Source organism: Hyaena hyaena, unplaced genomic scaffold, assembly GCF_003009895.1.
Source record: "Hyaena hyaena isolate Hyena2069 unplaced genomic scaffold, ASM300989v1 scaffold_134, whole genome shotgun sequence".
In the NCBI taxonomy this organism is placed as follows: domain Eukaryota; kingdom Metazoa; phylum Chordata; class Mammalia; order Carnivora; family Hyaenidae; genus Hyaena; species Hyaena hyaena.
This window is the reverse complement of record NW_024080766.1, coordinates 1,881,911-1,909,356: the sequence shown is the minus strand read 5'-3', so window position 1 is coordinate 1,909,356 and position 27,446 is coordinate 1,881,911. Positions and strand designations below refer to the sequence as shown.

Here is a 27,446-nt window from a genome sequence, read left to right as displayed (position 1 = left end):
GGGGGGGGGGGGGGGGGGGAGGGGCGGCTGGGGGGGGCAGCGGAAGGCAGGCCAGTGTCCGCACAGCAGCGTCACAGCGAGGGAAGTGTCTGCTCCCCCACCCGCGCCCCCCACCCCTCCCCACGCTGCCAGGGGTCAGGGGCGGGGAAGGGGACAGACGGAGGCCCGTGGCAAATTCTAGCTTGGGCGGCGGTGGGGCGGCACAGAGGCCCTGGAAACGGGGGGCAGAAAAGGACGGGGTCACCAGAGACCAGGGGTCGGCGAGGCCAGGGAGCGGCCCAGCCCCCACCAGCCCTGTGCGCTGAGCGGTCCGCGCCCTCCTCCCTGTGAACAATCTTGTCCCCGTGGGGTCCGCCCGCACCTACCCGCCTGGGCCGGCAGCTCTCGCCCCCACTTTTGGAAAGCGGTCAACGAACGTTCTCCCGAGGTGGTGGCTGGAATCTGAATTCCTGCTGAAGGCTGGATTTCCTGCACAAGCACCCGGGCGAGCGCCGCTGCAGCCCCCGCCAGCCCCCACAAGGGCAGCGTCCACCCCAACCTTGGGAACGTGACCTTATGGGGAAATAGGGTCTTTGCAGACCTGACCGAGGTAAGGATCTGCCTGGATAAGGGGGCCTCAGTGGAAGCGCGGGGGTCCTTCCCAGAAGGGGAGACCCAGGAAAGGTAGAGGCGGGGCCCTGTGGCCGCGGGGCAGGACACCGGGGGCGCCCAGGGCCCACACCTGCCGGCAGCTTGATTTCGAACTTCTGGCCTCGAGTTCTGACACGAAAATTCCTGTTGCCTCCAGCCACCCTGTCTGTGGCCCTTCCTCACACTCGCCTCAGGACCCCGGCGCCTCGCGGCCCGGCCGGGCGCTGCTCCTCTAAGCCTCTGGAAGTCCGCAGCCACATTCCCCAGATGAACCCTCTGACCTGCCCCGGCCTTCCGGAAGCCCCCCCCCCCTCCTCTGGTCTCTGCTGAGCCATCACCTCGTGACCTTGTCTCCTGGGCGCTGATAAAAGAGCCCTCTGATCGCCTGCCTTCTTCCCGCACTTCCAGCCCCTCTCGCTCCTGAGAAAAGACGATGCGTCCGGCACAGACGGTCAGGCCGCAGCATCTCAGACGTGTGCCTCCATCACCCAGGACGCCTCCCGGGGCGCCGGGCCAGGCCGGCACCTCTAACCACACGGACAAGCCCCAGCTTTGCTCTCATGGTTTCGGGGACCCCATGCACAAACGTCTCTCTGTGTGCCAGCAAACACAACAGAGCATCTTAGAATAGAGGCTGGGTCTTCCTTCCACCCCTAGAGCACCAGCCTGAAAATCCAAATTAGTCAGACGGCCCGCTGAGACACATGCCCATTAACACGTTCTTCCCTCCAACACACAGGAGCTGCAGAGATGGTGAGCCGCCATGCTTAGTCACAGGTGATTCAAAAGCACATGGAAAAACTAGGGGCGCCTGGGGGGCTCAGTCGGTTAGGCGGCCGACTTCAGCTCAGGTCACGATCTCATGGTCCGTGAGTTCAAGTCCCAAGTCAGGCTCCGCTGAGGACTCAGAGCCTGGAGGCTGCTTCGGATTCCGTGTCTCCCTCTCTCTCTGCCTGTCCCTCACACTCTGTCTCTGTCTCTAAAATAAATAAAGATTTAAAAATTTAAAGAAAATGGATGCGGGTGAGGGAGAGGCACTTTGGAGAGGACCCTGTGATACTTTTATTTATTTCTTTATTTTTAACAAATAGTTTATTGTTAAGTTGGTTTCCACAGAATACCCAGTGCTCATCCCCACAAGTCACAAGTGCCCTCCTCCATGCCCATCACCTCCCTTCCCCTCCCCCCCCTCCCCCATCAGTCCTCAGTTTGTTCTCAGCATTCAAGAGTCTCTCATGGTTTGCCTCTCTCCCCCTCCCCCACTATTTCCCCCTTCTTCTCCCCCACGGACCTCCGTTAAGTTCCTCCTAATCCTCCTATATGTGCAAACATATGGTATCTGTCCTTCTCTGCCTGACTTATTTCGCTCAGCATAACACCCTCAAGGTCCATCCATGTTGCTACGAATGGTCAGATTTCATTGTTTCTCATTGCCATGTAGTATTCTGTTGTATAGATGAACCACATCTTCTTGATCCATTTGTCCGTTGATGGACACTTAGGCTCTTTCTGTGTTTTGGCTATTGTTGAGAGTGTTGCTATGAACATTGGGGTACAACCCAGTGAAGAAATGGACAGAAGATATGAACAGACACTTCTCCAAAGAGGACACCCAGATGGCCAACAGACACATGAAACGATGCTCAGCATCCCTCCTCATCAGGGAAATACAAATCAAAACCACACTGAGATACCACCTCACACCGGTCAGGGTGGCTAAAATGAGCAAATCAGAGAACTCTAGATGCTGGCGAGGATGTGGAGAAATGGGCACCCTCCTACACTGTTGGTGGGAATGTAAACTGGTGCAGCCCCTCTGGAAAACAGTGTGGAGGTTCCTCAAAAAATTAACCATAGAACTTCCCTAGGACCCAGCAATAGCACTGCTAGGAATTTACCCAAGGGATATAGGTGTGATACTTTTAAAAATAAGAAAGTAAAGCATGCTCTCAGTCCTCGGAAGATTCACACGCCTTCCAGTAAACTGGAGGGATAGAGACGGGACATCAGAGCGGCACCAGGGATGACACTGAGAGCAGGGGCAGGCGCTCACGGGAGCCACGGGCACGTACGCAGGGAAAGCGGAGATGTGGCACGGGCAGTGGCTTGCAGCTCCGGTTCTGAAATCTCACGCCATCCACGATGCAGCATTTCCTATGAGCGGTAACCCTGTGCGGGCGGGCGAGCTGTGTCCACACCTTCTGCGGCCTCAGGGGGACACTGCGCTTGAGCCCCCCCCCGCCCCGCCAAAAGCGCTAAGTTTGTTCATGCAAAGTAAGCACGCAATCGAAATGTAAATAAATAACCCAAACATTCCACTGTCAACACTCATTCCCACTGTGTGGACATCAGTCCCCAAAGGAAATGGGATTAGGTCTCACCGAGCCCCCTCTTATCCAGTGTGCACAGAAGTCAGGCCAAGGCCCGCGGGTCCCCGTCGGACAGCGGCACGTTGCGCGGCCCCGCTGCCCAGGGACTGCGCTGGCTCCGGCCGCAGGCCGTCACCTCCCGCCCGCCAGGGCTCGGCCAGGGCCCGTGCCAACGTAAGGCCCTACCCCGCGTTCTGAGCGCCGTCTCCAAGGAGATCAGCGGGGAGGGGAGCGGCCGATGGCTATGATCAGGGGGCTGAGCGCGGCTGTGAACCCAGTGGAAGGTTCCGGGATGGAAGCCGCGACCAGCACAGGCTGCAGGAGGCTCCTGCGGGCCCGGCCGATGTGCTAACCGGTGACTTCTGTCCTCACCTGCTTGAAATTATACCAGCGCCCTCTCTCTCTCTCTCTCTCTTTTTTTTTTTTAAATCCCTCTGCCCAGGGGCCACTAGTTTCCTCAGGTTGTCCTGACCACGTGCCTGGACTGGAGACTGAATGACAGAAACGTACTCCCTGGTTCTGGAGGCCAAAGTCCAAAACGGGGTCTGCGCGGTCGGTTCCTTGTGAGGCCTCTCCCCTGCTGCCGCCGCCTCGCCCGGAGTCCTCACGCCACCCTCTGTGCGTGTCCGGGTCCTTCTCTCCTCTTCTCACGAGGGCACCCGTCGCATCGGGTTGGGGCCTCCTCTAATGGTCTCGCTGAGGCTGCTCACCTCTTTAAACAGCTTATGCCCAAATACAGTTGCCATAGACATAGCGGGGTTAGGGCTTTAAAGGGCGAATTTGGGGGACACGGGTCACCACACAACAAAGGTCAAAAACTATTTGCTGGTGTATTTGACTAACAAACGAATCAACAGGCAGAAGAATGAAGCCAAGTGAAGAATGCTGTCCGATAGTCTCACGCCTCCAGTCATGAGGCCTGAGAGGCCTGGGCAGGTGCGCTGTGCTGGTCCGGGGGTGAGGACCAAGCAGGTGAGGGGGGTCTGGACACCCCAAACACAGGACCTGCAGAGTCCCCGAGGGTCCATCGTGACGAGAGAAGGTCACACGTGCACAGTGGGCGCTGTACCGGGGCTGCACGGAGGCCACCATCTTTCCCAGGATTTAACCAACTAAAGCATCATTGCAAAGACACATCACTTACTCACGTTCGACCTCCTCTGACCCCGCCCCCCCATGTCAAGGTCTTGGTGTTTAATTTCATGGTGCACGTGCCACCCCGGAATCCTCACATCAGGCTGCCTCTCTTCACGCCACCTTCTCCAGGTGAGCCCACCAAACCCAGAAGCTTCTCTGCTTCCCCAGAAGGTTCCGTGCTCATCAGGCCCCCGCTTCTCCCGCCGACCACGTGGTCTTCCCTTTCCCTCCCGTTCCCTGCGCCGACTCAGCCTCTGCGCTCTGCGTTTCCGAGGGGCGTCGACCCCTGTCGGTGGGAGGGGTTTCCCCGGGAGCGCGTCGGCCACCGGCGGCCCTCGCGCAGCCCAGGCCCGCAGCTCTCCAGCACGGCCGCCCTGCCCTGGGCACACACCACCTGAGCCCACCGTGAACTCTAAGCAGCCGCACTGAACAGGTACCCAGGGAACTGCAGCGATATTACTACTCAGTCCTTCGGGGGGAACTCCTTCCAAGGGCCGGCAGCCCCATCCTGCTGACCCGGGCGGGGCGCGTCCTGAGAGCCGGCTCCGATGGGGTGATGAGCACTTCCGGTGGGGCGAGGAGCACTTCCGTCCGCCCTTCTGGTGGGGTGACGAGCACTTCCGGTGGGGCATGAGCACTTCCGTCCGCCCTGCCGGGTCAAGCCGCCCCTCGGGGCACCCAGCACCCACGTCCTCCGCCTCACTTCCGACCTGGCGGCCCAGTGACGGCCGCTGGGGGTGGCTCAGGGGTGACGCGGACACCTTTCCGGCTCTGCTTCCGTCGCGCCCCTTGTCGGTGTTTCCCTGTGAGCCCCCCGGGACTGTGGCTGAGTTTGGCCTGACACAGGGGTGTGTCGCCATCACCTCCATTAGGGGGCAGGACCCTGCAAGGTCGGGGGCGAAATGGCTTTCCGTGCCTCCGCCAAGCCCCCTTCCCCGCAAAATTAAGAAGTTTGGAAGAAAGTGTTAAACACAAATAAATTATAGCTAAAGAGAAACCGGGAGAGCAGGCCTGTTGCCCAAAGCGCTCGTGTGGCTGTCGACCCCCACACCCTGGGGGTGTCAGGTGCTGGCGGGGTCCCCAGGCCGCCCCTGCTAAGGCGCAGCGTCCTCGCTTGTTGGGGTGAGCACTGCGTTTCGTGTGCCAGCGATGAACCCCAGTTCTACTCCTGAACCAATGCTACACTATACGTTAACCAACCTGAGTTCAAATAAAAAATAATAATAATTGTTTTTAAAAAGGACAGCCTTCTAAGGAGGCATGGTGGCCTGTCGCGCTGAGGAGAAGATCGAAGGTCATAGAGACCCAGGATTCGCCAAGGTCAGTGTAACAGTTCCCTCTATCGCTGGGCCACAAATTGTCCCAAACTGAGTGACTTCAGTCACACGCATCGCCTCCCGGCTGTGACCCTGGGAGCTGCTGCACTCAGACGGGAGCCCGTCCCGATGGCCGGAAGGGTCCGAGATGCCCTCTCCCCGCGGGGCCTCTGCCGTGTGGCCTCTGTCGTCCCGGGTCCGGCCTGAGCTTCCTGTGAATGTGTCCGCCGGGGCCCCTGCTGGAGCTGGACGTCACTGAAAGTTGCTTCCATTGCGCTCTGCTGATGAAAAGCCGTCCCGAGGGCGGAGGGGCAAGCGGAGGGGGCGGCCTCTCCCTTCCGGTGTGAGGGGCCTGTGCGGGCCCAGTCTGGGGGGGACAAGCAACGGGGAAGGGGGGGCGAGTCTTCACATTATGAAGGTATATAACTTTGATCAAAGTAAAAGCAAAATTAGAAAAAAAAGACAGACTACATGAGACCACAAATCTGTGGAACTATAATTCAAAAAAGTGGGGGCTGTTTCACACATGTCATTTGTAGAAGAAGCAAATTCAAAACTCGGGAAAATTTGCTATCCATTCAATATATGTTACCTCACACCATTAAAAAGATAGTTCCGATGCATAAAAAAGTTACTGTGAAGGCCTATAGTTACAAAAAGAAACGCATATTTTGTGTTCTAGGTTCTTTGAAGAAATCTCTTCAATCAACCAAAGGTCACAACTTATAAAACACAGATACTATTAAAAATCAAGGACTTATTTAAGTTAAAAATACTTTAAATTGACATGAAAGATCAAAAAGTTAGGAATATACTTTCAACTTATATGGATGTAAAAGGCTTAGTATCATAAATTATAAGACCATTTATTAATAACAGAAAGATCAACAATAAAAGTAAAAAACAAAACAAAACAAACAAGAAAAAAAAGAAACTAAGGGGACAATTCACAGAAGCAGAACACTAACAATAAATATGAGATGTGTCCAGGCTTGAATGTAACAAAAGACCAAGGAGAGTTAGGACCCAGGTTATTTGTCTCTGGTCAGACTGACATTATTTATCTCCGGTCAGACTGACAAACACAAATGATTGAGAATGTCCAGGTCAGACAAGGATTTGGTAAACAGGAAGAAGGATGTACACATAAATTCTTTAGGAATATTTTAAGCATTAATCTATAATTTTAGTAAAATGTAAGATGTGTATGTTTGTTCCTTGAAATATAATTTATATGTGATACAAAGATCAGATGGTAAGTGTCAAATTTGGTAGCTTTCATAAATATGCGTGTCCATATGATCATGACACCGATCAGCGTATCAAGTCAGGTCTCCACCTGTCCTGACCTGTCTTATTCCTCCAACAGCAATGTCCCAGGCGGCTTATTCTTAATCAGTACTGATCTGGAACACCATCCACACGCACTTATAGACTATACCCTCTTTTGTATCTATTTTCTTGTTTCAACAAAATGTTTTCGAGGTCCACCCGTGTTGTGTGTGGTAGGTAGTTCATGCCTTCTGATTGTGGCAGGTATTATATTAGGTACACAGACTACAACTCAACTCTCCATTCATCTATTGATAAATACTTGCCTTGTTTCCAGTTTGGGGCTGTTATGAATAATACAATAAACATTCGTGTCAAATGGCTTGCAGGACATGTGTATTCTTTTCTCTTGGGTAAATACCTAAAAGTAGAGTCTCTTAGACTGGTGGTAAGTAGATGTTAAACTATATAGGAAAGTGCCAAGAGTCTTCCAAATGTGCATGTGATTTCACACCCCACCGGATGGTAGTGAAGATTCTTTGATCTTTGCTAACACTTGATATTATCAGTCTTTAGTTTTAGCCAGATTCTAATGGGTTTGTAGTTTCTTGAGCTTTAAGTTTGCATTTCTCTGATGACTAAGGATGTTGACCGTTTCTGAAAGGCTTATTGGCCATTTTACATCTCTTTTTGACAAGTGTCCATTGAAGACTTTTATCCATTTTTTATTAGGCTCCTTGTCTTCTTATCAAAATGTATGATGTATTTACATATATGTCTTTTGGTCAAATGATACACCGTATACAATATATCTTATATCACAAGATATATGTCATAAACAATATAATCTATATCACAAATTATGCACTGTGGTTTACCCTCTCATTGTATTGTCTTTGTCACTTACCAACAATCAGAAGTCCAATTAATGCTCTTTTTCTTTTAAGGATATTCTTGTGTGTGTTTGAATCACCCAAACTGTGAAGATTTCCTCATCTGATTTTTTTCCATCTGATTGTTTTTGCTTTTGCATTTAGGTCTACGACCCATTTCAAAATAAGTTGGTGTATGGTCTGAGAAAACATTAACATAGTTAATGTTTTTTCATGTGGATATTGAGTTGTTCTTGCACCAAAGCATTTATGTCAAAACTAAGTGACCATCTAAAGAGCTAGTATCCAAAATCTATAATAAACTTATCAAACTCAACACCCAAAAACCAAATAACCCAGTGAAGAAATGGACAGAAGATATGAATACACAGTTTTCCAAAGAAGATATCCAGATGGCCAACAGACACATGAAAAGAGGATCAACCTCAGTCATCATCAGGGAAATGCAAATCACAGCCACGATGAGATACCACCTCAAACCTGTCAGAATGGCTAAAATTAACAACACAAGAAATAACAGGTATATATATATATACACATATATACATTGCAACAATGTGGATGGAGCTGGAGGGTATTATGCTAAGTGACAGAAGTCAGAGAGAGAAAGACAAATATATGATTTCACTCATATATGAAATTTAAGAAACACAACAGATGAACATGGGGGAAGGGGATGAAAAATAAGAGAAAAACAGAGAGGAAGGCAAAACATAAGAGAACAAACAGGGTTGCTGGAATGGAAGTGGGTGGGGGATGGGCTAGGCGGGGAATGGGTGTTAAGGAGGCACTTGTTGGGATGAGCACTGGGTGTTGTATGTAAGTTATGAATCACTGGGTTCTACTCCTGAAGCCAAGACTACACTGTATGTTAATGAACATGGATTTTATAAAGTAAATAAAGACTAAGTGATCATCTCTATACAGATCTATGTGGGGCTCCCTATTCTGTTCTGTGGGTCAATAGGTCTTTCTTTTCACCAGTGTCAAGCCATCTTAATTACTATAATTTTATAATAAGACTTAAAGCCAAGTAGCGTAGGCTTTCCAGGTTGGTTCTCCTTCAAAATTGTTCAACTTATCTCAAAATGTACTAATAAACTTAAAAAAATAGACATATAGATCAATGGAATTGAACAAAAAAACAGAAATAAACCCAGAATTATATGGTCAATTAATCTTTGATAAAGCTGGAAAGAATATACACTGGGGAAAATGGCTCTGCAACAAATGGTGTTGGGAAAACTGAACAGCAACATGAAAAAGAATGAAAGTGGACCGCTTTCTCACATCCTACACAAAATCAAATTCAAAATGGATTAAAAGTCTAAATGTGAGACACGAATCCATAAAAATCCTAGAAGAGAGCACAGGCAGTAATTTCTCTGACATCAACCGTAGCAACATTTTTCTAGATATGTCTCCTGAGGTAAAGGAAACAAAAGCAAAAATAAACTACTGGGAGTACATCAAAATAAAAAGCTTCTGCACAGAGAAGGAAACAATCAACAAAACTAAAAGGCAACATACTGAATAGAAGATATTGTAAATGACATATCTGGCTAAAGGCTAGTAACCAAAATATATAAGGAATTGATCAATACCCTCCAAAACAAATAATCCAGTTAAAAATGGGCAGAAGGCATGAACAGACATTTCTCCAAAGAAGACATCCAGATGGCTAACAGACACATGAAAAGAAACTCGACATCACTCATCATCAGAGAAATACAAATAAAAACCTTGGTGATTTATCACCTCACACCTGTCAGAATGGCTAAAATCAGAAACACAGTAGGGGGCCTGGCTTGCTCAGTTGGTGGAGCATGCAACTCAGTCTCAGAGTTGTAAGTTCAAGCCCTGACCTTGGGCGTAGAGATCACTTAAAAATAAAATCTTTAAAGAAAAAAAAAAAAACCCACAAGAAACAACCGGTACTGGTGAGGATATTGGTAAAAAGGAACGGTCTTGCCCAAATGCCCATCGGCTGATGGATGGATAAAGAAGGTGTGGTATACAGAGACAATGGACTATTACTCATAAAAAAGAATGAAATCTTGCCATTTGCAACAACATGGATGGAGCTAGAGAGTATTATGCTAAGCAAAATAAGTCAGTAGGAGAAAGACATGTGTGATTCCACTTATGTGAAATTTCAGAAAGAAAACAAATGAGCAAAGAGGAAAAAAAGAGAGAAGTAGACAAACCAAGAAACAGACTCTGAACCAGATAACACACTGATGGCCCCAGCAGGCAGGTGGGTCAGGGGAGTGGGAAATAGGTGATGGAGGACTAAAGATGCACTTATCATGATGAAAAAAAAAGAAAATGAAAAAAAATCTGTAATTGTTTTAATATGGATTTTATATCCTGTGATCTTGCTAAATTCTAATAGATACTTTGTTGTTCACAATCATGTTGCTAAGAAACCTTTCCAAATTTTGTCTTACGTCTTCATTTGCTTGTTTGCTTATTATCTTATTACCCCGGCTGAGGCCCCCGGTGCACTGCTGAATCCAAGTGCAAATTTGTAATCTGCTCCCAACCCTGAAAAGCATGAACTCTTTCCTAATTAATGCTGATGTCAGCTGTGGTGTGCTTGATGTTCTCTGTCGGGCTGAGAGATTTCATTCTGCCCATGGTTTTCTGAGTGTTCTTAACAAAAGAGTCATAAACTTTATCCAAATTTTTGTCTGTCCACAGACATGATTTATCGCCTTCATTCTCTTAATATAGTGAATTACATTGATTTTTCCAAGCTGAGTCAACCCTCAGTTCCCGGGATGAACCCCATCTGTGCCTGGTGCTTTACCCTTTGATATGTGGCAGGACTTGGTTCCCTTACACACACGAGGACTCTTGTTTCTATGTTTATGAGACATGTTGGCACTGCGATGAATGGACATCAAGTGCACGGACTGTCTGAGAAAACAGCACACATGTCACACCCAACCAGAGAGGCTAAGTGGAAGCCACCGACCGCGCCAAGTGTTGGCGGAGTGTGAAGCAGCCCATGCCCCCCACCCTTGCCTTGCTGAGAAAGATGTAAATGTACAGCCATTTCCGTCCTGACCACGCTGCACATCCGTTCACCCAGCGCGGCAGTCACCGCACTTCTTACACTCCATCATGCTCCTGCACCGCCACGAATACGGGGCCGCCTTCGTAGAAGCCTGTACGCCCCAGTGCTGTTCCTAAAAGGGAGAGCCTATAAGGACACAAATATCTTTACGAGGGGTCTGGGTGAATGACCACAATGCATTCCCCAAGGTGAACGCTATGCAGATACTTTTGAAAGAATGAGGAAAATCTCTACAAACTAATTTGTAGGGAGGTCGCTGATTTATTGTTAAAAACAATATCAGGGGGGCGCCTGGGGGGCTCAGACGGTAAAGCATCCGACTTTGGCTCAGGTCATGATCTCACGGTTTGTGGGTTCGAGCCCCGCATTGGGCTCTGTGCTGACAGCTCAGAGCCTGGAGCCCGTCTTCAGATTCTGTGTGTGTGTCTCTCTCTCTGACCCTCCCCGGCTCACACTGCCTCTCTCTCTCAAAAATAAATTTTAAAAAATAAAATAAAAACATAAAAATTTTAAAAAAATAAAATAAAAACAATAGCAGGGTATAAAAAGAGTGTATACAATAGGCTATCTTGTGTCTAAGAAAGAAAGGGACCGGATTCACTTATTCTCGCAAATGCATGTGTATCTTTGCTTACATTTGCAACAAGAAACAAGGAGAACTTCCTAGAAGCTGATGAAGATGGACAGATGGAGGCAGGGGAGACAAATAAAGGGGAAGGAAAGAGTCAAGACTTTGCTGAGTTCACTGCTCGTGACTTTGAAATCATGGAAGTTACTTTGCAAAAAATAGAATCCAGGGGCCCCTGGGAGGCTCAGGCTGTTAAGGATCCAACTTCAGCTCAGGTCATGATCTCACAGTTGGTGACTTCAAGCCCCGCGTCGGGCTCTGTGCTGACAGCTCAGAGCCTGGAGCGGCTTCAGATGCTGTGTCTCCCTCTCTCTCTGCACCTCCCCTGCTCGCACTCTGTCTCTCTGTCTCAAAAAATAAACAAAGATTAAATTTTTTTAAAATGGAATCCAGCCCCAAAGAGGAAAAGCCCTAAAATTAATGTAGGTAGAAATACATAAATCTGTATAAAATTGACAAGATAATATTTTCAAGTAATTTTGAACATAATGCTTTATGCATCCTGAATGTGATGTTTTCCAGATACCAAAAAAAAAAAAAAAAAAATTGCAAGGAAATAAAAAAAAAACTCTGCACTCAGTGAATTTATTGTTATTAATAATGTTGATGTAGTTTTGAAACTTTTATGTATATTTTAAGATAAATCAAATAAATGAATATACCATGTTGAAGGAAATAAGACTTTCAATATATGGGGAGAGATATAAATAAAAATATTTTGATACCAAATACAAATTAGAAATATATGTGCACGTACTTGAGATATAATTGATTATGTACCTTATTTCAAAATCTAAATATAAAGGTTGACCATAAATATTTTCTCAGAGAGTCATGTAAAAATCTGGAAAAGTCAGAGATTTCAAAAGCTAACAAATATTGAGACATGCTCCTCTCCCCCTTCCTGTATAGTATGCACCTAATTCAACACTTCGGTACATAGCTTTTTAAAATTAGCAAATACACATGAAAAGGTAAAAAAATACAAAAGTGGCAAACTGTAAGCTCTTTCCTTTTCATGCTGCGAATTTCGCTCCTCCTGGACAGCTGCTTGGAGTTCTCTTTGTACCCTTACAAATCTTTCTGTACATAATAATAGCATTTTGAAAAAAAACAAATGAACAAAGAATCCGCCAAATTTTGTAGCTGTTCCTAGAACTGATTTGTATCCACTGGTGTGTTACAGACCCTCCCCACAAGGCCCACCATAAATTAAAAGAACAATGCAGAGAGGTGCCCGGTTAGAGTCCCCTGCCTGGTGTCGCCTGGCACTCCTGCAGCTTCTTCTCTGAGCCTGAGGGCGGGGACAGTGAGGAAGCTCCTGGTTCCCTGTCCTCGGAAGGAGATGACCTCACAGGTCCCTGGTCGCTGTGCTCAGAGGGGGCAGCACAAAATATCCCAAGGGTTCCTCCCTTTCCTTCTTATGAACACGCCCACCTCCCTCTCCCCTAACCCCCCACCTTTGTCCCCAAGTTCTGGCAAGCGCCAGACTGGTGCCCACTTCTCCGATCTCCTCAGGCAAAAATGTTCTGTCTGTCTTTGATTTGGATTCTATGTATCCTGCAGTAGGTAGGCTTTGGGACCGGCTCTTGTCCCACAACCTAATTCCCTGGAGATCCAGCCAGGTAGCCTCGCGGACCAACAGCTCAGTGGGTGTGCACGTGGCAGAGCAGTCCATCCGCCATTCAGTCTTGGAAGGACATCTGGCTGATTCCAGTTTATACCACAAATAAGGCTGCCGGGAAGATCGTGTGCAGAGTTTGTGTGAGTGTACGTTTCTGTTTCTCTGGGGCCAATGCCCAAGAATGCAATTGCTACACGCCATGGGAGTTTCAAGTTTAGTTTTGGAAAAAACTGCCAAACTGTTTTCCAGAGTGAATGTGCCATTTTGTTATGCCCACCAGCAAGGTGTGGGTGTGCTAGTTTCTCCACATGATCACTAGCATTTGAGGGTGTCACTCTATTTATTTTAGCCATTCAGAGAGGAGCATGCATTTCATCGTGGTTTTCATTTGCAGTTCCTTGATGATGTTGAACATCTCTTCATGTGCCTATATGCCATCTATATATCCTTCTTGGTGAAATTTCTTTTTAGGTCTTTTGTCCAAATTCCAAATGATGGTCTCCTGTCATTGTTTTCTTTGTTTGCTTGTTTGTTTCGTTTTAGTGTTCTTTATATATTATAGATACTAGTCCTTTGTTGGATATGCGTTTTGCAGGTAATTCCCTCAGACTGCAGCTCATCTTTGTGTCCTTTTACAAATACGTTTCACAAAAATAATAATAAAAAACGGAAGTGTCTTTCACAGAACATAAATGTTAAATTTGGATCAAATTCAATTAATCAAATTTCCCTTTTATGGATATGCTTTTGGTGCCTAGTCTAAGAATCCACTGCCTACCCCTAGATCTTAAAGATTTTCTTCTATATTTGTCTTGAAGTTCTACAATTCCATTTAAGTCACTGGTCCATTTTTAGCTAATTATGGAACAAGGTGTGAGCGTTGGGTTGACATGTTTCCTTTTGTTGTTTTTCTGGAGACGTCCAACGATTGCAGTGCCATCGAATTGTTCTACATCTTCATTGAACAGGTCAGCCTCCTGTGGGCCTGTGTCTGGCTCTCTGTTCTGCTCTGATGGTCTACGTGTCTATCCCTCCACCAGCACCACATACTCCAGGCTCCAGGAGCCATGTAATGTCTTAAAATCAAGCTGACTGATTCCCCCCACTTTATTCTTCATCAAAATTGTTTAAGGTGTACTAATGACCATGCCTTCAGAAATAAATTTGGGAATTGGCTTGTCTGTATCCACAAAAATCTTGCTGGGATCAAATTATTTTTTTTTAAATACTATAACTCTTTCCCCCTCTGAATATTTTATGTAAAATGTCGTCACCATTCAGCTTGCTCATGTTAAGGTTTTCTTTTCCCAAATGTCAACATGCATTCATTCAGTCAGTTAATTGCTGTGAGCACCTGCTATGTGCTGGGAACATCACAGGCCATTCGGGAGGCAAAATGAGAAAGGCATGCTCACTTTGCTCGAGGAATGCAAGTTTGGGGGCTGACTGCTAACTCAGGATTTTTTTTTTAAATCTCCATGTTATTTTCAATGCACAAATCTATTAGGTCCTAATAGTTTAACATCCAAAATGGATCATGCTGTATATTGGAGAGCCAGGGCTCCTGAAGGGTCATCCGATTTGCATGGATGACATGCGGTCCATGATGCTCAGGTACGGGGGACTGCCCCGGGGGGGGGGGGGGGGGGGGGGAAACGTAAGCGAGTGTCCAGCACAGTCCTCTGCTTNGGGGGCGGTGGTGAAACGTAAGCGAGTGTCCAGCACAGTCCTCTGCTTATCTCCCTCAGCTCCCTGCTGTGCCTCTTAGAAGTAAAAAGAAATAACCAGGAGTGAGCCATTCATTCATTCATTCATTCATTCATTCATTCACTCAGCACTTAGTGTTCATGACTTTCCCCGGCTGGGACGGGGGGTGGGAGAGTGAGGTCAGGGAGCCCAAGGAGAACCGGGGGAGGGAATGGGGTGAAGCAGTCTGTAGAGGACTGATCGAGGAGGGAACGTGGCTGCCGACAGAAAGACGCATGGGCCAGGGTGCTGGGAGCAGAGAGCAGGGAGCCGCCAGCCTCTGGCTGCGGGCAGAAGCGAGTTCCAGAGGGCTTTCGGCCATGTTGGCACAGAGAAGCATCTGGAAGTGTGGTGATTCCCAGGCAAGAGTGCCCTCCCCCTGGCCTGCTCTACGCAGGCTGGGGAACAGAATGACATATGCAGACCAGAATAACCAGCGACGGGCCAGGCCTGCAGCCTCACCCCCTGAGCAAGGGCTCTGAGCAGATTTGTCCGTGAAGACCCAGATCCCTCTGGCTGCACTGGAGAGAAGGAGAGCGAGAGTGATTTGTCTGCAGCAGTAGCTTGGGGCCAGGAGGGCAGGAGCTCTCCTCCGGGAGTGAGGAGGAGTGGGACGAGCCACAGCCTGCTCTGGCAGGCGTCCCCCCCCACCCCGGCCCCTCCCCGCTCTTCTCTCTCCCTTGCAAGTCTGCCTTCTGCCTGCCGCCAACGTGCTGCCCCCAGCCCCTCTCTCCAATCTTGATTTGAATTTAAACACGTTCACTGTGCCAGCAAGAGAAGGTGCAGAATTGCAGGCGGCGTCAAGGCCTGAAGTACATGCTGTCCCTTTCCCTTCACGGGAGGCCTCGGTGCCCAGGGTGCCCACGGGCTGGAGCAGAGCCAGGGTCCAGGCCCCGCCTCCCACCTGCTGAGGCCGTGACCCTGCAGACCCCACAGGGAAGGCACAGTGTTCCTGGGGGGCTTGCTGCCCAGAAAGCCCATCTCCCTGCTTTGGAAAATGGCACAAAGACAATAAACACAGGTGACGATCCAGTTAAAGGTCTGAACTGCAAACCCAAAACCTTGTTTTCTTTTGCTTGATTTTTTAAATGTTTATTTATTTTTGAGAGAGTGCAAGCAGGGGAGGGTCAGGGAGAGAGGGAGACACAGAATCGGAAGCAGGCTCCAGGCTCTGAGCTGTCAGCACAGAGCCCGATGCGGGGCTCGAACTCATGCACTGCAAGACCATGGCCTGAGCCGAAGCCGAACACTTAACTGACTGAGTCACCCAGGCGCCCCCTTGGTTTGTTTTTAAATATGACTCCTGAATTAGCACATTACATTTGTGCACTGTAACACTTTTTAAAATGCTAATTCTTATTTTTTATTTAAATTTTCAAAACAAAATATTTCCACCCAAGAGAAATGTACAGAGTAAGACACCTGCATGTAACCAGCACCCAAAGTTAGTAACCCTTCACATTTGTGACATTTACATCAGATACACTTTTTAGAAATAAAACATCACCCATAAAGCTGGCGACCCCTCCAAATCCCATCCCCCTCTCCCCCCCACACACAAGAACTCAGGTGCCCTGCAGGGGGCAGAGACCCTCCTCCCAGCTGTTACAGCAGCCTCAGCCCCACCCCTGCCTGGAAACAGCACAGAATATTGTCATTCGTAAAACTCCACCCTCAGCATCATCTTCCTGTATCCTTGTCCCTCTAAATGATTGTTTTTTCTCACTCAGCTTTATACTTTCAGGACTTACACATTTTGATCCAAGGAGAACTATCTTCAGGCTCCTTCCCCTCCAGGGACCGCTGGATCCCATGAAACATGGGGCACGTTCCTTATCCAGGCCGACACCATGCAGGCCCCAGTCTGCAAACAAGGCTGCAGGCTGTGCCTGGCCCCCCGCCCCGCCTCCACCCGCTCTCTCTGTGGCGGACCAGGGAGTGGGCATCTCCTGATCTCCCACGCGCTGCCAGACACCTCCCTCCTTTCCGGGAGCCATGTAAGCCAGCGCAGCAGTGAGCCGGCTCCCTGGGCCCAGCCTGGTGTCCTTCAGTGGCTGGAAGGTCGCATCCGATGCCCTGTGGGGTTTCCCCATCACTGGGGAGTAGGGGCATCTTCGGCCTTTTTGGGTCTGCTCTCTGCAGAGTCTGTTCCTGCCCCGGGTCCATGTTTCCACCAAAGGCTTGTCTTCACTCAGGACTTGGTGGCTTCTTTCTCATTCTGCTTATCGGTGCTGGCATATTTACATAGGCTCTGAGCGTCGTCCCCCTGGTGGGTGTCAGCCGTTTACACAATGTCCAACTCAAATTTTTATTAGTGTTATTTTAATGCAATTCGTCAAATTGTTTCTGCATTCTCTCCAGTTTTTAAAAAGAACAAAACAAAACACACACACACAACTCCTCCCTTCCCTACCTAAGCCATTCCAGGTGTGTCGCAGCCTACGGGACAGTTCTGTGGGGGACACCACGGCCCGTGCGCGGGCGAAGTACCCCCGAATTAGCGGTCTGGGCGAGCTGTTTTGGGGTACACACGACCGAATAGGAGTTAGCCAAAGGTGACGTAACATGGCCTCTCTCGTGGCTAAAAGTAACTGTCGGACAAGAAAACCTTCCCGCGAGCGGGGTCCTGCCCCTCCAGCTCTGGCGGGCTCCCCACGGTCAGCGCGGCCCACCCCAGGGGCGCGCCACCGCCGCGCCAGGGGCCGGAGGCCGAGCCGCTCTGAATACTGTTTGTCCTGCAGAAACACTTACCAAAAAAAAAGCCTAAACGCAAACCAGGAAGAAGCGCCAGGAAACCAGACCCCGGCCGCCCGCCGCTCCTCGGTCCGCGGAGGAACGCGCAGACCCTCCCCCGGACGCGCGGGGGAGAGGCGCGGGGGAGGGGCGCGGGGGGCGGGGGGCTCGCAGAGCTGCCTCCTGCCCGGAGCGCCGACCCACGGAGGCCGCTCCCGAAATGGAACGGAGCTCCGGGCTGCGCACCCGGGAAGGGCGTGGGGGGGGGAGGAGGGCGGCAGAGGAGGGGGTGCAGGGAGGGCAGGGGCCGAGTCCGCCGGACGCCGAGAAGCGCGGACAGAGCCTCCTCCAGAAGCGGGGTCCGCGAGGAGGGCGGACACTTCGCCACCCGCAGAAAGGGACAGGGCCTCGCCGTCGCTAAGCTCCAGTCGGTTCCGGGGACCCAAACACGCGGTTCCTGGGAAGCCCGAGGGGAGCGCCCCCATCCCGGGGTCCCGACCCCGAGGGCTGCCCCCTCCCCGGGCCCCTCGGGGCTGCGCCCTCGGGTCTCCTTCCGGCTCCAGGCGGGGGGAGCGGCGGGGACCCTCCGCCCGCCAGCGTCTCCTGCGCGCTCGCCTTCGGGGACAGGGCTCCCCGGGAAACGCGTGCGGAGCCTCAGGGCAGCGCCGCGCCCGGAATCCGACCCGCCGAGCCCACAGGTTCCGAGAGGCCGCCGCCCGCGCTGGAGGGACATTTACGTTGCATTTTGACTTCGCTTCGCCCACTAGACACGGCAAATGGTGCTTTCTTTCCAAAACTCAGGGGGAGACACAGCAACAAAGGAAACTGCAGCCGCGAACCTGGTGACCCCGGACTCCTTCTTGCTGCCTTTGCCCCAGGGTCCCAGGAAGTCGTGGGACGAGAGGGACCCGGGTTAGGGACACGCCGGGCAGGTGGTCCGGTGCGCCGGCGCGCCCGAGTTACTGCATCAGGGGAACCCGCGTAAAATGTGTATATTTAATCTTAGCTGACCCCCCCCCCCCATCACACGGTCCAAAACGGTGGCTCCGTTCCCACGAGATTTACCAACTCCACGGATTACAGGGAATCACAGTAAGACGCAGCGAACAGAAATCCGCGTGCACCGTTGGTTTCGTCCAAACGTCCCGGCATGATTCTCCTTCTTCCCCAAATTAAGCCGTTGGGGGAAGGGCCGGGCCGGGGGCGCCCGCCGTTCGGTGGCCGGGACGCCGCCGGGGCCACGGCCGCAGCGAGCAGGCCGCAGCCGCGGGCCACAGCGCCCCCTCGCCGCCCGCACGCGCGGCCTCGGCCGATCGCTCCGCGGCCTCCCCGCGCCCCGGAGCCCAGGGCCGACCGCGTGTGCCCGGCGGCCCGGCCCGCGCCGCCAGCGCTTCCCGGAGAGGCCCCTCGGGCCCAGGCCCGGTGCGGGCATCGGTGCCGCTCGGCCTCGCCGGAAGCCCGGCTCCTGGAACCGTGCGCGTCCACGCCGACTCGTCCGAAGCGCTCGGCCGCTGTGAGGACAAGACAGAAAGGCGACGGCGTTAACTCTGTTCATCAACGCGCGCCCGGGGGGTTGGGGGGGGGGCAGCGCCGCGAGCGCGAACCCGCACTTCGTTCCAAGTGACCGCGCTTCTCCGCCGCGGCCCGGCCGCCCCCGTCTCCGCCGCTGCCGCTCGGGCGCCACGAAACACGGGCGCCTGGACACCCCGGGCCGGCGGCCGGGGCGCCCTGGTCCCCGCTCTGCTGGCCGGGCGGCCGCGGGCCCGGGCGCATCGGCTCGCTCCCCGCGGACGGGGTTCGGCCCGCGCTCCCCGCGCTCCCGGCGGACGGGGTTCGGGCGTGCCGAGCCTCCGCGTCGGGGCCTCCACGCTTGCGGCCCGTTTTTCCCACTGACTTATTTTCAAAGAAGACCCGGCCAACTTTAATCCAAGACAAGGAAAGTGACTTAAAAAAAAAATCAGGGAGCTTTAAAGTGACACGGAGTTTATATATTCCAATAACAATGCAGAGTGTAAGTTTTAATGCCTCTGCGTAGTCATGTTAATTTGCTACAGTCACTACCAATAAAGGCGGCACGTACTGCGATTCGACTGTTTAATAGTGCAAGGTAGACGGTTTTTATTAGGAGCAGGCAGCAGTATGGAAAATTTAGATTTCAGCGGAGGGGCGTAATTGCTGGGGGGAAACACACTCGAGGAAGAGGCTGTCTTTGGAATCAGCAGCTCGAGCTAAAGAGAGGGAAGAGGAGACGGCAATGGTGGAGGCGCACCCCGGGCGGCGGGAGCCCCTCCAAAGCCACGTGGGCTTGTCTGCTTATATACTTAATTGATGTCAAAATCGAGTGTATCCGGAGCATACGCTCCTGCTCCAAACTGGGGATGTTTTTGTAATAATTCGCTGTTTTCTTTTCTGCCCCTGGCAGAGATCAGGCCCAAGGGGGGTGGAGGGAGAGAGAGGGAGGGCGAGGGGGCGAGCCCCAAATGCTAATGAAACACAGCAGGAACTGGCCTTTAGAAATGGAAATACTGGAGGCCAATCATCCTTGGAGATAAACATTAGACCTGATTTTTTTCACTTAAACTATCTAATTGGAAGCGAACCCCAAAGCCTGGAATCTGATCTGCTGGCTGTTACATTTGTCATCCAACCTGTGTGACTCTCACTCGAGGCCTCTGCCTCCCGGAATCGGCTCTCCGGAAGACGGAAAACATCCCAGACCCCGACGCTGGTATGCTCCCGGGGTCTGCCAGAGCGCACCCCCCCCCACATTTTCTCTCTCCTTTTTGACAGTCAATAATTGGTCTAAAGTCTGCCCTGCACTGAATTGGGATGGCCCACGTGGGGCGGAGGCATTGTGGAAGCCATGTGGCTGGGTCCTCAAAGCGGCCCAGTGTGTGGGAAGCGGCGATGTGCAGGCTGAAGCCAGGAGGCTGGGGGGACTGGATTTAGGAAGGGGGAGCCCTGGGGGGCAGGGCCGGGAAGCCTGGTGGGGGCTGGCGGTAGCTGCACACCTGCTGGCCAAGGAGGCTGGGCCCCCTCAAGCCCAGCACCCGGGTTTGGGACAGGCTCCCTCCGACCTAGGGAGACAAACGCAGCTTAGCCACGTCTTGAAAGTTCTGCTGGCGGACAGGACTGGGCTGCCCCCTAGCCCGGGGGCTGCCCCCTCAGGACCTGAACGAACTCGGCAGCGCGGCTGGCAGGGTGGGGTGCAGGGAAGTGTCGGGGGGAGAGGGCTGCAGGCCGAGCCCTCACCTGCAGCGACTCGACCTTACAGCAAGCCTGTCCCAGGCGGCCTCCGGGGAAGGCCACCTGTTGGGTGGGCGCCCATGCCCCGCGCACCTCCTGAGCGCCCCCCATCGGGGACCAGCCCCCGAAGTCCCCAGTCCCCGCAGACCCCAGCCCCGGCGCCCTCCTGCCCCCGCTGGGGGAGGGGTGGGAGAGGGGCAAGGGGGGAGGGGTTTTCCGGGGCTGGGGTCCCGCGGGCCGCCGCCAAGCATCTCGCCTCCGGGCCCAAGAGGCGCCTCCCGAGCCGCCAGTTACCTGAGCTGCCTCCGCGCGGCCCGCGCTCCTCCGAGCGCCGGGCGCCCTCGCCTCCTCCCCGAGTGACAGCGAGGCTTCGCGTCGTGCCAGAAGCGGTCTGCGCGGCGACAGTCATTCTCTAGAACGCCTGACGACACACGCCGACGGAAGAGCCAACTTCCTAAACTAAAATCGAACACAGCTCTCTGGAGGGTGGCCTCTTCGCGGGTGGGACCCTGGCGGCGCGTGTCTAAACGTTCCCAACGGCCGAGAGTCCTCACGCCAGAGGCCCGGGGCTCCGCTGGGGCTTCGGGGCGGCGAGCTCACCTCTGGGCCCCCCTGGCGGTCCGCGAGGCAGGCGCCCCGGTCCGGGTCCCGCAGGGACACGCCGGGCGGTGCGGGGCAGGCGACCAGACCCGAGGCCACGCGGAGCGCCTCCCCCGGCGAGGCGGAGGGGACCCGGGAAGGTGGAAGGGAGAGCCGCGCACGCCGCCCCCCGGAGGCCCCGGCCTCGGGCGCGGCCGACCCGCCCTCCCTCCGGCCCGCGCGGCTCCCGGCCGGAGCCTGGGACACGCGCGCGGGCGCCTGGGCCGGGCTCGTCGCGGCGCAGAGGCGGACACGGACCGCGCGTCCCCCAAGCGGAGCAGACGGGCCTGCGTGCGGGCGGCCTCCGCTCAGTCCCCGCGGGCCGGACGGGGGGAGGGGCAGTGGCTGCGGGGGACGGGGGCGCGCGGAGGGGGACGGGGGCGGCGAGGGGGCACGGCCGGCGGGGGGTGGGGGGCGACGGGAGTACGACTGAGTGGGAGGGGGCGCGCGCCGGGGCGAGGGGCTCGGCCCGGCCAGGCTGCGGGGGCCGCGGGCCGCGGCTGGGGCTGCGCGGGAGGCGACTGCGCCACAAAAGCCTGCGCGTCCCTCCCTCCGTCTCCCCCGCCCTCGCGCCTCCTCCTCCGCCCTCCCCTCCCCGCCCCTCCCCCGGCCGCGGCCGGGCCGCGGGAGCCGGCGGAGCGGGCGGAGCAGGGGAGGGGGCGGGCGCCCGAATATGCAGATGAGCGCGTGACGGACAGCTCCGCGTTCCAATGTCCCTCGGAAACTCGAGCGCTCCTTCCTCAACTCCTCACTCCCGACTCCAGACTCCCCCAAACCCCGACCGCCGGCCTGGCGCGCGGCTGCGCCCACCGGCTCCGCGCCGCCGCCGCCGCCGCCCCGCCGCCCCGCCGCTCCCCCGGCCCGCGGGCCTCGCCGGCTAGTGCGCGGGCCGGCCCGCCTCGGCCCGCGGCCCCCGCGCCCGCCGCCGCCCCGCGCCCCGGCCGGGCGTGGATGGAGGGCGCCGCGCGCCCTGCCCGCTGCTCGGCGTGACGCGGGCCCGGCGCCCCGCGCCCACAATGTCCTACCCGCAGGGCTACCTGTACCAGGCGCCCGGCTCGCTGGCGCTCTACTCGTGCCCGGCGTACGGCGCGTCGGCGCTGGCGGCGCCGCGCAGCGAGGAGCTGGCTCGCTCGGCGTCGGGCTCGGCGTTCAGCCCTTACCCGGGCTCCGCGGCCTTCACGGCGCAGGCGGCCTCCGGCTTCGGCAGCCCGCTGCAGTACTCGGCCGACGCCGCCGCCGCCGCCGCCGGCTTCCCGTCCTACATGGTAACCGCGCGCGGGCGGGGACGCGGGGCGCGGGGCGCGCGGGCGGGGCGCGAGGGCGCGGGGAGGGCGCCGTGGGCGGTGGCTCGGGGGTCGCGGCCGCGGGCCGGCCGCGGCGCTGGCGGGACGAGAGACCGGAGGGAGAGGCGGCGCGGCCGGCCGGCGCCGTTACTCAGGCCGGGGGTCTGTGCCGCTTCAGCCCGGGCTCCCGGGGTGCCGTTCCCAAAGAGCCCGGAAAGCGCGACCCCGCTGCGGTGGGGACTCCGTCCCGGCTTGGCCTCGGTTCGCGCGCGGAAGCCTGGCGAAGGGTCCGGAGCGGGCCGGGAGCTGGGCGCCGCTGGGGCCTCCGCGGCGGCTGCGGAGCTCCTGGGGGTGCTGGTGGGGCTGGGGGTCAGCGGGCTGGGGGAGCGAGCGGAGCAGCCTGCGGCACCTCGGGGACCCCTCCCGGCGCGCCACGATCTCGGCCTTTATCGGTCCCACAGGCCGAGCTTTCGGCGAGCGCGTGGGCGGGCGGGCGGGCGGCCGCGCTGGTCGCGCCTCAGTCCCCAGGTGCCCGGGTCGGCCCGCGCGCCTCGGGTCCGCAGCTGGGCCCGGCCCGGTGCTGCTGACGCCCGTCCCGAGCGAGCGCGGGCCTACGGGGGGTGGGGGGCACTGTCGCCGCCCGCCCGCCCTCGGTGGAATTCCAGGGCAGCGACTGTGTCGCCGGGGCCTTGGCGGAGGCTGCAAACGTCTCGAATTTAAACGTTAAAGGCTGAATTAAAATGCTAATTACCGCGTATTTGAAGAATTCGAAACGGTGACTGGCTTCTGAGTTGCAAATTGGATTTGCCGAGCTTTAGAGCGGTGAATAGCGGAGCGGGGGGCTCTGGGGTGGTTTTTTAACCGTGTAAGGGCGGGGAAGGGGGAGCAGGGGGAGCCGGCCAGAGAAATTTAGATATCAGGGAGGTACCTGCGGGTCTGTGTCCATGCCCGTCTGCGCGCCTGGGTGCCTGCAGCTCGGGGACATTCGGGGCAACTTACGCCATTTCAGGAAAGTGAAAGAGTTCAAACATTCGGGGTTAGAACCCCAACGTTTTGTGACCCACAGCCGGTCTTACGTTGTGCGCTGCGGGGTCCCCCCTGCTCTCTTGCTGCGGGGAAATGCGACTCCGGCGCGGGACTGGCCGTGGGAAAGGCGGCGGCGGGAGGGTGCAGGGGTCGCCGCTGGGCAGACGCGCGCCGGGCCCCGCTCACCAGGCTGTCGTTGGTTCCAGGGCGCGCCCTACGACGCGCACACGACCGGGGTGGCCGGCGCCATCAGCTACCACCCGTACGGCAGCGCGGCCTACCCCTACCAGCTCAACGACCCCGCGTACCGCAAGAACGCCACGCGGGACGCCACGGCCACGCTCAAGGCCTGGCTGAACGAGCACCGCAAGAACCCGTACCCCACGAAGGGCGAGAAGATCATGCTGGCCATCATCACCAAGATGACCCTCACGCAGGTCTCCACCTGGTTCGCCAACGCGCGCCGGCGCCTCAAGAAGGAGAACAAGATGACGTGGGCCCCGAGGAACAAAAGCGAGGACGAAGACGAAGACGAGGGCGACGCGGCGAGGAGCAAGGGGGACAGTCCGGACAAGGCGCAGGAGGGCGCGGAGACCTCGGCCGAGGACGAAGGTGAGCGGGGCTGCGGCCGGCGCGGGGTCCCGGCGGCCTTCTTCCCAGGCGGGCGCAGAGCCGAGGTCGGTCGGGGAGCCGCTGCCGGCAGCCGCCCCGGATCGCTGGGGCCCTGCGAGTCCGTAGGCGCCTCCCGGGGACGCCCTGCTCCCCGCGGGGCCGTGGCCGGGGTGGGGGTCCGGGCGGGGGATCACGTGGGGGCGCGGGGGCGGGGGCTGTCCCCCCCCGCGCCACAGCCGTGCCCGCGCCCCCGCAGGGATCAGCCTGCACGTCGACTCGCTCACGGATCACTCGTGCTCCGCCGAGTCGGACGGGGAGAAGCTGCCGGGCCGGGCCGGGGACCCCCTGTGCGAGTCGGGCTCCGAGTGCAAAGAGCAGCTCGACGACCTGGACGACGAGGAGGACGAGGAGGAGGACGGCGCGCGGGGCCTGGCGCCGCCCAAGCCCGTGACCTCGTCGCCGCTCACCGGCCTGGAGGCGCCGCTGCTGGGCCCCCCGCCCGAGGCCGCGCCCCGCGGCGGCGGCAAGGCGCCCCTGGGCAGCCGGACGTCGCCGGGCGCGCCGCAGCCCGCCGGCAAGCCCAAGCTGTGGTCTCTGGCCGAGATCGCCACGTCGGACCTCAAGCAGCCGAGCCTGGGCCCGGGCTGCGCGCCGCCGGGGCTGCCCGCGGCCGCCGCGCCCGCCTCGGCCGGGGCGCCCCCGGGCGGCTCCCCGTACCCCGCCTCGCCGCTGCTCGGCCGCCACCTCTACTACACGCCGCCCTTCTATGGCAACTACACAAACTACGGGAACTTGAACGCGGCGCTGCAGGGCCAGGCGCTCCTGCGGTACAACTCGGCCGCCGCGGCCCCGGGGGACGCGCTGCACTTGGCGCCCAAGGCGGCCAGCGACGCGGGCAAGGCGGGCGCGCACCCGCTGGAGCCGCACTACCGGCCCCCGGCTGGCGGCTACGAGCCCAAGAAAGGTAGGCTGCGCGCGGCCCCCGGGTCCCCGGGGAGCCAGCGGCCCCCAGAAAGCCGGGCCCAGGGGCGGGGGCGACCCTCGGTGGCTCCGGGGAGCCTTTGTTGCTTAAAGAAGGGAAGGGAGAAGGCGGAAGGAAGGCGCCACTCCTCCGACCCGCGGGCGGGGGCGGGGGGTTGGGGGGGAGGGGGAGGGTATCCGCAGCAAGGGGGGGGGCTAGCGCCCCTTGCCCTGCAGGAAAGCTCACCCCCTAATTGTCCCCGTTTCATTTAGCTTAAGGTTGTTGTTACTATCAGTATGATTGTCCTGGCTGATTCCTTTCACAAAAGACCAGTTGTCGCCAAATGCAGGTTATGGTTTGTCTTCGCGCAGCTGCAGCTCAGGGCCAGGGCCTTCGCGGTTCCTGCGGCCTCAGCTGAGTCTCCGCTTCTGCCTTTGCCTGTGAGGAGACAAACCTTCCCAGAGGCGCCCCTTCCTGCAAACAGAAAGGGAGATTCTCTGCCCTTACCCGGCCCTGTCCCGGTTGCCTCTGTTGCTCATAATTCGGGCCAGGAGCTCGAGGGAGGCAGGGAAAGGGGATGGGGACAGGACCGGCCGGGTCAGTGTTTCCGTGTGTGGGGGGGTGGGGTGGGGGGAGGCAGTTTCCCCAAAGTGTTTTGTGCGTTCAGGGAACGCGTGTGCAGGGCTGTGCGGGCTGGTGGGTGTGCAGCTGTCTGGGAGACAGATGGCTCTGGGGTCAGGTTCTGACTAACTGCCCCCTCCCCTGACAGATGCCAGTGAGGGCTGCGCGGCGGTCGGTGGGGGCGTCCAGCCCTACCTATAGAGACCCGGCTCAGCAGTGCACGTAAGTGGCACCCTGGTGTCGCCCCGTCCCCGTCCCCGTCCCTGGGGAGCCTCCCTCCACCAAGTGAGCTGTAAACTTGCTTCATGCTTATTTCTCGCCTCTGGTCCCGGAGTCTGAGGACAGAGCTCTGCAGTGTTCTTCCGTCTCTGGATTTGTGTTTCTCCCGTTAGCGGGAACGTAGCTGGTCTCTTGTGTAGAGTTCCTCTTTTTCCACTCCAGTTCTGCTTTGAAGATTCCCACCTTGAACTGGAATATGTGTATCACACCACTGTTGTTTTCTCACTGAAAAACAGTTTACTAAAATTTGGGTATCCGTACGCAGTCTGGAACGATCTCAGTGCGCCAGACACGTCCGTACTAGACGCTGGCTTGGACGAGCTAGTGCTCGGGAGGCGTGGGGCCTCGGAGCCCTTTAGAGGCGGTGTTGCAGAGTAAGCCCGGAGAGAAGAGGGACGCACGGGCCCTTTATCAGGCCTGCCCGCGTGTCCAGATGGACTAGACAGGGCCCCGCACTTCGCCCGGCTCAGGGCAGCATCTCACAAAACTGCCTGCTTTACAACTAGGCCAAATTGCTAATCACACATCTCGAAGATGCTGGGAGAGACGGAATCCTTTCAGATCGACTCATTTTCGTAATGCGATCACGTTGATGTGTAACTGAAGGATTTGGGATGATTTGGTTTTTTCCTTGGTCCACAGGTAGGTGTCACAATTGCTTTGGAAAAAAAAGTCAGCAGGCCATTCTGTCTCCCCAAGTTCATAGATATCCAGATAGAAACACCCCATCTGTAAACCCGGATCGCATCTGGTGCCACTGTAAAAGAGAAGGATCCACAGGCTGTAACAGGACAGACCTTTGTTGGACATAACGTGAATGTGTTGGCATAGTGTAGCTTCCCCCGATGTACGTGTGACTTTTGAAAACAATCTTTTTTCTCAGGATATCTTGAATTGATCACTTCATTGCCACGGTATATATTCTATAGGTGTGATAGGATTTACTGTAAAATTTATTTGTAAAAGATGTACACAGTAGAAATAAAACGTGATTGAAGAACTTGAGTACTTAAGAAGTGGAAACAAATTTGATATTTATTTTTATAATGATATAAAGCTTCTAGTAATTTATGCAAGTTGTATTGCAATGGAATCTAAACTTTTTGTAAATAAATTCTGCCTGGTTTTTATTTGAACATTGCTGGTTATACAATCTTTGTTGGTTGTTTAACAAGAATTCTTTACTAATTTATATCTTAAATTGTAAATAAAAACAGACTAGTCTATGACAATCTGGTGTTTGGGGCTCATTTTTCCTAGGAGAGTGATTCGGGTAGGGAGCCCCAGTTGATAGCAGCCCCTCCCCCCAGGTGATCTGACCTCAGGCTTTTTAATGAAAATGTGTAAAA

General features: G+C 55.3%; 2 protein-coding genes across 2 annotated transcripts; both read left to right on the top strand.

The window, feature by feature from the left end:
- The first annotated feature begins 20,756 nt into the window (after positions 1-20,756).
- LOC120235643 (translation initiation factor IF-2-like) lies at positions 20,757-22,305 on the top strand. Its single transcript, XM_039238044.1, has 2 exons — positions 20,757-21,065; positions 21,331-22,305. The coding sequence occupies exons 1-2, from the start codon at positions 20,757-20,759 to the stop codon at positions 22,303-22,305; spliced, it is 1,284 nt and encodes a 427-aa protein (XP_039093975.1).
- A 26-nt stretch (positions 22,306-22,331) lies between these two features.
- On the top strand, positions 22,332-27,054 carry IRX2 (iroquois homeobox 2). Its single transcript, XM_039238046.1, has 5 exons — positions 22,332-22,580; positions 23,831-24,236; positions 24,493-25,200; positions 25,967-26,040; positions 26,740-27,054. The coding sequence occupies exons 1-4, from the start codon at positions 22,332-22,334 to the stop codon at positions 26,017-26,019; spliced, it is 1,416 nt and encodes a 471-aa protein (XP_039093977.1). The 3' UTR covers positions 26,020-26,040; positions 26,740-27,054.
- The last annotated feature ends 392 nt before the right edge of the window (positions 27,055-27,446 follow it).

Coding starts and splice junctions, on each gene's coding strand:
- LOC120235643 (XM_039238044.1), top strand. CDS start 20,757: ATGCCCCGCGCACCTCCTGAGCGCCCCCCATCGGGGACCAGCCCCCGA. Junction 21,066..21,330: donor TTCGCGTCGTGCCAGAAGCG/GTCTGCGCGGCG, acceptor CGGGTCCCGCAG/GGACACGCCGGGCGGTGCGG.
- IRX2 (XM_039238046.1), top strand. CDS start 22,332: ATGTCCTACCCGCAGGGCTACCTGTACCAGGCGCCCGGCTCGCTGGCG. Junction 24,237..24,492: donor GACCTCGGCCGAGGACGAAG/GTGAGCGGGGCT, acceptor GCGCCCCCGCAG/GGATCAGCCTGCACGTCGAC. Junction 25,201..25,966: donor CGGCTACGAGCCCAAGAAAG/GTAGGCTGCGCG, acceptor CTCCCCTGACAG/ATGCCAGTGAGGGCTGCGCG.